The sequence below is a fragment of the Protobothrops mucrosquamatus genome, unplaced genomic scaffold (genome assembly GCF_001527695.2).
Source record: "Protobothrops mucrosquamatus isolate PMUCROS unplaced genomic scaffold, P.Mucros_1.0 scaffold_234, whole genome shotgun sequence".
Lineage (NCBI taxonomy): Eukaryota > Metazoa > Chordata > Lepidosauria > Squamata > Viperidae > Protobothrops > Protobothrops mucrosquamatus.
In genome coordinates this window covers 211,706-220,700 of record NW_015386310.1, presented here as the reverse complement: position 1 = coordinate 220,700, position 8,995 = coordinate 211,706, and the positions used below count along the sequence as shown (strand labels likewise).

The 8,995-nt window shown below is 41.2% G+C and overlaps 1 protein-coding gene across 1 annotated transcript in view; it reads left to right on the top strand.

Moving 5' to 3' along the window:
* Positions 1-1,270: 1,270 nt before the first annotated feature.
* The window catches only part of LOC107300070 (metabotropic glutamate receptor 6), a 33,148-nt gene continuing 25,423 nt past the window's right edge, over positions 1,271-8,995 (top strand). Inside the window, exons 1-3 of the mRNA XM_015829417.1 lie at positions 1,271-1,765; positions 3,981-4,197; positions 8,291-8,426. Of these exons, the coding sequence (XP_015684903.1) occupies positions 1,271-1,765; positions 3,981-4,197; positions 8,291-8,426 (848 nt within the window). The remainder of the gene's footprint in view (positions 1,766-3,980; positions 4,198-8,290; positions 8,427-8,995) is intronic.

Genomic DNA, 8,995 nt, shown 5'->3' with positions numbered 1-8,995 from the left:
ATGTAAAAGGAGAAGGCAAAAATTCATAGCTCATTTGACAGGTTGCTTTTCAACACAGTTTCTTTCATGATGGTTGATATATTAACCCAACATTATGCATATCATAAGATTGTAGAAATTTTAGACAAAGAAAGGAACCTGACCTGGGTGTGACATGGAAACTGGTCTTGAGCAACAGCGGCTTATTAATCGCCAAAACACGGTCACCCCTCCTCAAAAGGTAAAAAAACCTATCCATAACAAACCAAAGTTAGAGATATTAAGAGCTGAGGGCAGAAGCTGCAGAAGGATTTTGGGGTCTAGAAGGAAAGCAAGTTTTACATTTATTGTGGCAGTTTCATTCTTAGGGGAAAATGCTTTGGGATTTTTCACTGCCTCCAATGCCAGGAGAACCTGATCAGCAGCTCCATTTTCAGTAGCCAGAATTCCTGAACCGGATCCTACAGCTCCCCTCACAATTCATGGGCTCCCCTTAGGGAAGCGTATCATACAGTGAGAACTCCAGCCCAAGGGAATTATTATTATTTTCCAGCTCAGGAAATTCAGTTAAACCTAATGATTTTGACCAACAGTTTTGTTAGAACAAAAGACAGAGAACTGATTTTTGGCCAAGGAATTGTAGGCATCCAGGGGCATGGGATTGAGCAAGGGAAGGATTGTACCCTGATCAGATTCTCTTTGAACATCTTGCTTGCCATTAAATGATGGAAGTTGTTGCCTCTGGATGTAGCAAGGCAATTATTGTGGGTTGTTTTAAGGAACCTGAGGGGAGCAACTCTCATTCTTAGCCCTAAAACTAGGAAAATAACCTCTATTCACAGGGATAGTATATTTATTACCTTTCTAGGTGCACTGAGACAAACAACAGATGAATGTGATGCATCTGTGAGTTTTGCTGGATTGTTTGAGTGGCAGTTTTTGAAGAAAGCGTTATTCACATGTGGATTTTGATTTATTTATATATTACTTTGGCTTGTATGCAACTACATTTCCAAAAAGTAGTGGAGTAGAGCATAAGTGCCTCTAAAGGAAGAACTTTTGTATATCCTCATTTTAAACAAAAAACCTTTCCTGGACATGCATCTGCCAATGATTTTTAAATGAAATATCCTGGGGAGGGGGGAGAGTACTGTTTAACTTTTAATCTGCTCAGAATGGCAAATCTTAGTGGGTGCTGAAATGAGATTTGAACCCAACTCCATTCTATGTTTGCCTTCTTCTGTTTGTAGGTTGTAGCCATCCCAAGTACTCAAAAAGACAGGAAGCCATCATGGAGTCTACTAACTTCCCATTGTTTTGGTTCTGGTCACTGTGGGCCTTAGGATCTGGCCCAGGTTGGGTACGTAGCCAAGCAGCCACCCAGCCACATTCAATCAAGATAGAAGGAGACATCACTCTTGGAGGGCTGTTCCCTGTGCATTCCCGTGGCCCAGCCGGAGTACCTTGTGGGGAGGTGAAGAAAGAAAAGGGGATCCATCGGATGGAGGCCATGCTTTACGCTCTGGATCAGATCAACAGTGACCCTGATCTGCTTCCCAACATAACCTTGGGAGCCCGAATCCTGGATACCTGCTCTCGTGACACCTATGCCTTGGAACAATCATTGACTTTTGTCCAGGCACTGATTCAGAAGGACACTTCCGATGTGCGCTGCTCCAATGGGGAGCCACCCATCATTGCCAAACCAGAGCGTGTGGTGGCTGTCATTGGGGCCTCTGCCAGCTCTGTCTCTATTATGGTGGCCAACGTCCTTCGCCTCTTTGCTGTAAGTAGAAGGCAGGCCTTTCACACAACAACATTTGGGGGAAAGGAGGTTGAACAGAAAAGAGGTGATAGTAGCTACAGCTTCCTAGGGAACATCTGGATTCCTGTCTCAGGAGATGATATTTAAGATGGTGCCCCTGCTTAAAGGGTGTATTTGGAAAGTCAGTGCCTGTTTGTGGGGATACTGCAGGGCGCTCAATTGTGGTTCTACAGAAAAAAATGAAGTGTAAAATTCAAAGCACAGGAAAAAAAAATATCTGTAGGAAAAATAAATATTTTCATCAATAAAGATGGAAAGAGCTGGGTAAACTGGGCCTGGAGAGCAGAAAACACATGGAGGATATGATAGCATCATCAAGTACTAGAAAGGACCACATAGAATAATATTTCTCCATCATGCAAGCTTCCAGATGGGTTGGAAGTTGTGATTTCCAAAATTCCCCAGGTAATATAACCACTGCTGAAAATTCTGGCTCTACACAAGACAGATTCCCCTGGAATTATAAGGGAGGAAAAAAAAACTCCCTAAGAATAGTTCAGCAGTAGAACCAGCTACCCAAAGGTTTCCCCTTCATTGGATGAGTTCAGACAGAAGCTAAATAGGCATCTATCTGGGATGTTTTAATCTGGATTCCTGCAGGGACCAAAGAGCTAAACTCAGTCATCTCAAAGAGCTTTTCGAACTTAGAACAGCTACGATTTTACTTAACACGAAGTTTATTAAAAATGATTTTAATAGCAATTTCTAATTATTGCTAATAGTTAACAATATTTGAGGCCAACTTTTTAAAAGATTATTGGGCCTCATCTGTCTTTTACTTCATTTACATTCTAATTTGGCATGGTGCATTTAAAAAAGGATTCTGAGCATAAGAAATTCTTAGGAACCCAGCAATGGCCCAATCATTCATAGCATCCTAAACCATAATGTGGTTTCATTTAAGCCCCAATGTTTGCAGCAAGGAAGCTCTGCAGGGACATTACCAAAAACTGAATGTCCCTCCAAAATTGATGAAAAAGCAGGAAGAAAACTAGTCTGAGCGGACTACACAAAGGCTTCCAAAAAAGATAAAACCTTGAGGAAGCCTTCATGTCCAAGACTTTTTCCCCACTGGTGAGCATCACATTGTATCCATGGAGACCAGGTCTCTACTGAAGTTATGGAAGTGTCAGAGCTGCTCATTGTGGTTTATGTAGTTTGTGTGTTTTACTCTACAAACCAGCATGTTGCCAGAATAGAGCTACTGTTAAAAGATTATGTTAAAAACCCAGTTGGCTTTAGCACATGAGACAGGAGGAATGTCATCTTTTCTTGTGCTCATGAACACTTTTTAAATGCATCCTGCTTCATGCGAAACAATGAAACTTCTTGAATTGGTACTGAGGCTGACTCTGATGTCCCCATCAAATGAAGTAAGGGAGTAGTTAACCAGAGAAAGGGACATTTAACAATACATCCTGGAATTCTTTCTTTCTGGAAATATGTTGCATGCCATGCCTATTGGGCAGCAAAGATTTTTTTAAAAAATACTTTTAATATTTTAAAAATAATAGTATTTTTTTTTAATATTTCTGGAACTTTTAACATTTTGTGATTTCACTTTTGAATCCACTGCTGCTTATTTATTAAGATAAAAATGTTTTGTCTAGTTTTGTTTTGTCTTTGTAATTTTTTTTGGGGGGGGGAGTTTATATTTTAACTTTTTGAATAAAATAAAATAAAATGTAAGCGATAGAAGAAAAAGAAAGAAAAAGAAATAAGATATTGTGAAAATGGATCTAAGATATTTGTACAGGGCAAATGTTGTCACACAGTTATGGCAATTATTGCTTTGTTCGTGACTATTAATGGGAGCCATATAAATGCCATAAATCAGTCGACAAAGAAGCTTAAGCCTCACTGGGGTCATTACTCCCCATCTCTTAAGAGCATTTTTGCTTTGTAACAAAAAGCTACCATTTAGCCTTAATATTGTGTCAGTACTGGGAGGATTCGATAAAACACAATGGATTAAAATAAAAACAGGGAGGACAAGATGTGAGCTTGGTGAGCCTTTGATGGTACAGTACAGAAATATTTTTTACAAAAGAAATAGGTCCTGCAGAAGGACTAAATGGATAAGGAAGGGCTGGAGAGGAAGGTCACTGGCACAACAAGGGTGGAGGCTAAGGATAATGCATCACTTTTAACCTGTGATTTTCTTCCACTTCTACAGATTCCCCAGATAAGCTATGCATCCACAGCACCAGAACTCAGTGACAATAACCGCTACGATTATTTCTCCCGTGTGGTGCCTCCTGACTCTTACCAAGCTCAAGCAATGGTAGACATTGTTAAAGCGCTAGGCTGGAATTATGTCTCCACCTTGGCCTCTGAGGGCAACTATGGCGAGAGTGGGGTCGATGCCTTTGTGCAGATCTCCCGGGAAGCTGGTAAGAGGAGCTTGGGCAATGTCTGAAGCGGTTGTTCCATGTTCAGGGAAAGGGGATCTCTGCATGGGATCAGAGATTGGCTCATATTTTTGCAGTGTGCAAATGCAATGAAAAAAAAAGTCCCACACCTGAGTCCTAGGCCAAGTCCATACTGAAACAAATGAGCTTTTGATTCTGGATTAGCTGTGCTCTGGATTGCTGCCAGTGGAGGAGGAGGAGAGGGTATAGACAGACATGATGGAATGTGAGATTATGGTAGCTCAACAGAGCAAGTTACATGCAACATAAACCATTTCTTCCATATCTACTATTCGATAGCTGGGTCACACTCATCACATTTTAATCTAAAGTAAAATAGAGTTGGGGGTTTGGGGTGCAGCATATCTTCTGCTTAGCCTCTAGGTCATTATGTGAACTCAAAAATATGGTCATTGGAGAGGTTATGGAAATATGGGCAATTGAGATTGGTTAACATGGGCTGAGCATTCGTATTTGTGTAAACCTGGTCACCCTGTGAGTTTTTGCTATTTTTATCCCATGACTGATCCCTGACTGATATCAGTAGCAAACCACTTCTGTATTGTTACCAAAATACCTACAAGGACATATTAGTCATTGGGAATCAAGGTTAATTCAAGGAAGATGCTATCTTTATCTCTTACATACACAAGCCACTAATTTGTGAGATTCCTCCTTTTCCCAAATTATTTTTAGGAATAAACTATTGGTTTTCACACTTTCCGTTGGCAGCAGGTACTTTGCAGATTTATTTGGCTTCCAGGATCCTTTCCCTTTCCCCACAGTGAGCATAGTAGAGGATTTAAGGGATAAAATCTAACACAGTGGTATCTTGGTACTGAACTGCTTTGAAACTCATCAGATTTGGTACTCAGTGCATGTTGACGTGAAACTTTTGTCCTGGTACTAATTGTTTGTTTGTTTGTTTGATATTCAATGCACAAGTTAGAACTTGTCAGTGTCGGCTGCCTTGTGACTCACTTCATTATTCCCTATGGGAAAAAAATGATACTCATTGTTTTGGTACTCATTGCGTCTCCCAGAACCAATTAACAATGAGTACCACTGTATAGCCTTCAGGTGTTAGGTCTATAATTCCCAAATTCCTAACCAGCAAGGCTGTGCTGCATGAGAACTCAGGAAATAGTAGTATAGTAGTCATTCATGGATAGCTTTCTCTTTGGAAGTACATGCACTCTGAAATTCATGAGGTATGCACTCAGACATCTTTCAGCTGCCTATTGAAGATGTATCTTTTCATTCCCTGTATGAATGTTGTCCAAAAGATGAGGGGTGTTGAAAAATTCAAGTTGGCTGTTGCAACCAGGTGATCAAACATTCCATTTTAAATTGCTTTGAGATTTGCAGTAATATGAAGTGGCATATTAATAACAGGGCATCCCTGTGTATCATACAGAGAATGCCTGGGTGAAAAGATGGGTCTTCAATAGGAGCTGAAAGATGTATGAGTACATACCTCATGGATTTCAGAGAGCAGGTGCTACAAAGGGAAATCTACCCATGAATGACTGTAAGATGACATCCAGCAGTTCAGGCACAGACAGTAGATGTTCTATCTCTATTAGTTTGCGTTGTTTAGGTTGGGGAGTTGTTTAGGTTGGAGGAAGGGCTCAGTTTTTATCTGGGTACCTGTCTCCGTAGCTTAAATAGACTTTAGAAAGGAAGGTCATAAAATAGACCATATTTTCCTTCTTGACAAACTGGAAAAATATGGGCTGGGTGATCCACTACCAGATGGATTCAAGGTTGAACAACCATCACCAACATGTGATCCTTAATGGGTTTATGCCCACAGAGAGTATGCAATGTGATACCTCAGGGTTCTGTCCTGGGCCCACTAAGTCTTCATAAATGGCTTAGATGAGGGAGTAGAAGACATGTTTATAAAATCTGTGGATGACACAAAGCTTGGGGGAGGGGGGGAATTGCTCTGAAGACAGGCTCAAAATCTTGATAAACTTGAACAAGATCCAAAACCAGATCCAAATGTTGTTCAGCAATGAGTAATATAAGCAATGAGTACTGTAATTGACCAGATACAAAAGTCAATGCAGTTTTGGGCTGCATGAATAGAGGTCTAGGGTCGAAATCACACAAAGTGATAGCACCCCTCTATACTGCACTGGTCAGACCACACCTGGAATTCTGTGTCCAGTTCTGATCAGCACAATACAAAAAGAATGTTGAGGAACTGGAAAGAGTGCAGAGAAGAGCAACAAAGAAGATAAGTGGCTTGGAAGCTAAACTCTATGAAGAGCGATTAAAGGAACTTGGTATGCTTAGTATAAAGTAGAGAAGGCCAAGAGGAGACATGATAGCAGTCTCCCAATATATGAAGGGCTGTCACAGGGAATGAAGAATAGATTTAGTCTCTCTAGTGCTTGAGAATATGACAGGAATCAATGGGTAGAGCTTTATAGTAAGCAATCAAAACTTGAACCAAGGAAGAATTTTCTATGAGAGCTTAGCAATGGAACAGCCCGCCTCCTAGAGCTCTTGGTGCTCCCTCACTGAAAGTTTTCAAGAAAAGATAGGACAGCCATTTGTCCAAAATGGTATCATATTCCTTTGCCCGGTCTGCTGCAGGTATCTTTCAGCGATGGCAGGTTGGAGAGAGTATTAATCCTCTTCCAGTAAACACTTTACTCACTTTAAATCCCTCCCTCTCCAAAAATCCTCATTTTATCTCTGAATAAAGAAAAGCATAGGAGATATGTCAGACCCCATTTGGGATACTGTGTCCAGTTCTGGAGACCTCACTTAAAAACAGATATTGATAAGATTGAGCAAATCCAGAGAGAGGCAATAAAAATGGTGCACTGGAGAAATGGAATATGAACAGCCTGGAAGACAGAAGGGGAGTGGAGGACCTGATTGAAACCTTTAAATATATTAAGGGTGTGAATAAGGATCTAGAAGGCAGTATTTTCAATATTAAGCAAAAATCAAGAACACGGGCAGGGGGAGGGGGCATAACCACAAACTGATAGTTAGTTCAAAAGTAATGCTAGGGAGTATTACTTCACAAAAGGAGTAGTGGAAGCTTGGAACCAGCTTCCAGCAGAGGTATTAGGTCAATCAACGATTACTGAGTTTAAATGTGCTTGGGATAAACTCATGTCCAAATAAAAATAATAAATTAATTAAAAAGAAAACAAAAACCACAAGAAAAGAACCTCAAAGGTCAGGCTCAATGGACCACTAGGTCTTCTTCTGTGGTCAGTTTTCTCCATTTCTATATGTGGTGCATCTAACCTAGTTTGGAGCACAGGAAATTCTGAAAAGCCTCTAGTGCAGCGGTTCTCAACCTATGGGTCGTGACCCCATTTGGGGTCGATCGACCGTTTCACGGGGGTCGCCAAGCAAGGCTGTCCGCCATTTTTTTCCCCTTTTCCAGCCGGTGCCTTACATCCCTTGAGCTGGGCCAGCTGGTGGTCGGCCTGCTCTGTCTCTGCCACTTGCCAGCTACGCCTCGGCCGGCGCAGGGGGCGGAACCACGCATGCGCGGCGCTCCCGGGCAGGGAAAGTCCTCGACTTACGACCGGTTGGGTAGTCCTCGACTTACGACCGGTTTAGCCCTCGACTTACGACCGGTTTAGTCCTCGACTTACGACCGGTTTAGTCCTCGACTTACGACCGGTTGGGGGTCGCGGCATTAAAAAGGTTGAGAACCACTGCTCTAGTGAATGTGAAGCTTTCTTGAACCCATTTTAGCAACCAGCATAGCTTTGGGCTGTGCCCAGGAATATGAAACATCAGCAAAGAATCAGGACAGAATAACTGAGAGATAGTTCAAAATAATCTTCTTTGGGACGGAAGAACAGAATAGGAACATAGGAAGGAGTCTTATTCCAGATCAGATTACTTGCCAATGTAGACCAAGGTAACTCAAAGCAACCATCAGCTTTCAGGATCTCAGGCACAATGAGAGCTCACCATGATCTGCAACCAACTTCTTTTTAAATAAGAGATGTTGCACCTTCTGTGTATAAGGCAAATACCCACTAAACCAAGTTTTCCAAATCATTTCCTAAAGCTTTTTCCTACCTGGCAGGTGGAGTCTGCATTGCCCAGTCCATCAAGATCCCACGGGAACCCAGGCCAGGAGAGTTTAACAAAATGATCAAGAGACTGATGGAGACTCCCAATGCCCGCGGCATCATCATTTTTGCCAATGAGGACGACATCAAGTAAATGCTCCATCTGCTTTTTTTCTTTTGTACATTTGTGTTCTGGCTTCCTTCCAAGAGTTGCGAACATGTTTCCTCTTCTGTTTCATCCTGACAACAGCCAGAACGGTGGGTTAATCTGATCCAAAATTATCAAGGGAACAGGATGGCTAAATCTGAGATTATTTTCATCTTAGTATGATATGCAAATAAAAATAATTCAGGGAATGGTTAAATTAAATTAAATTAAATTAAATTAAATTGAAAAGATGGTTTGTTTTTAGCTTGACTAGTTCAACTGATGTGCAAATATGTGGTCTGTTTATGGTTCCTAGTTAGGCCTGATTGGATCTTGTGGTCCATCCAAATCTCTTATCAATCCAGAGAGGTACACAACAAGAGTAGCTAAAAAGGAATACAATCAAACCAAGAATTAACTAAACTATGATTAATTCATTCATGAGTTTTAGACTAGATCAAAAAACTCGATCAAAACACATCATGCAGGGAGTAGGCAATTTCAAATCCACATTTGGCCTGCCAGCTCCTATTTTTTAGCTCCCAGATCACAGCAGATCATCCTGCTGAAA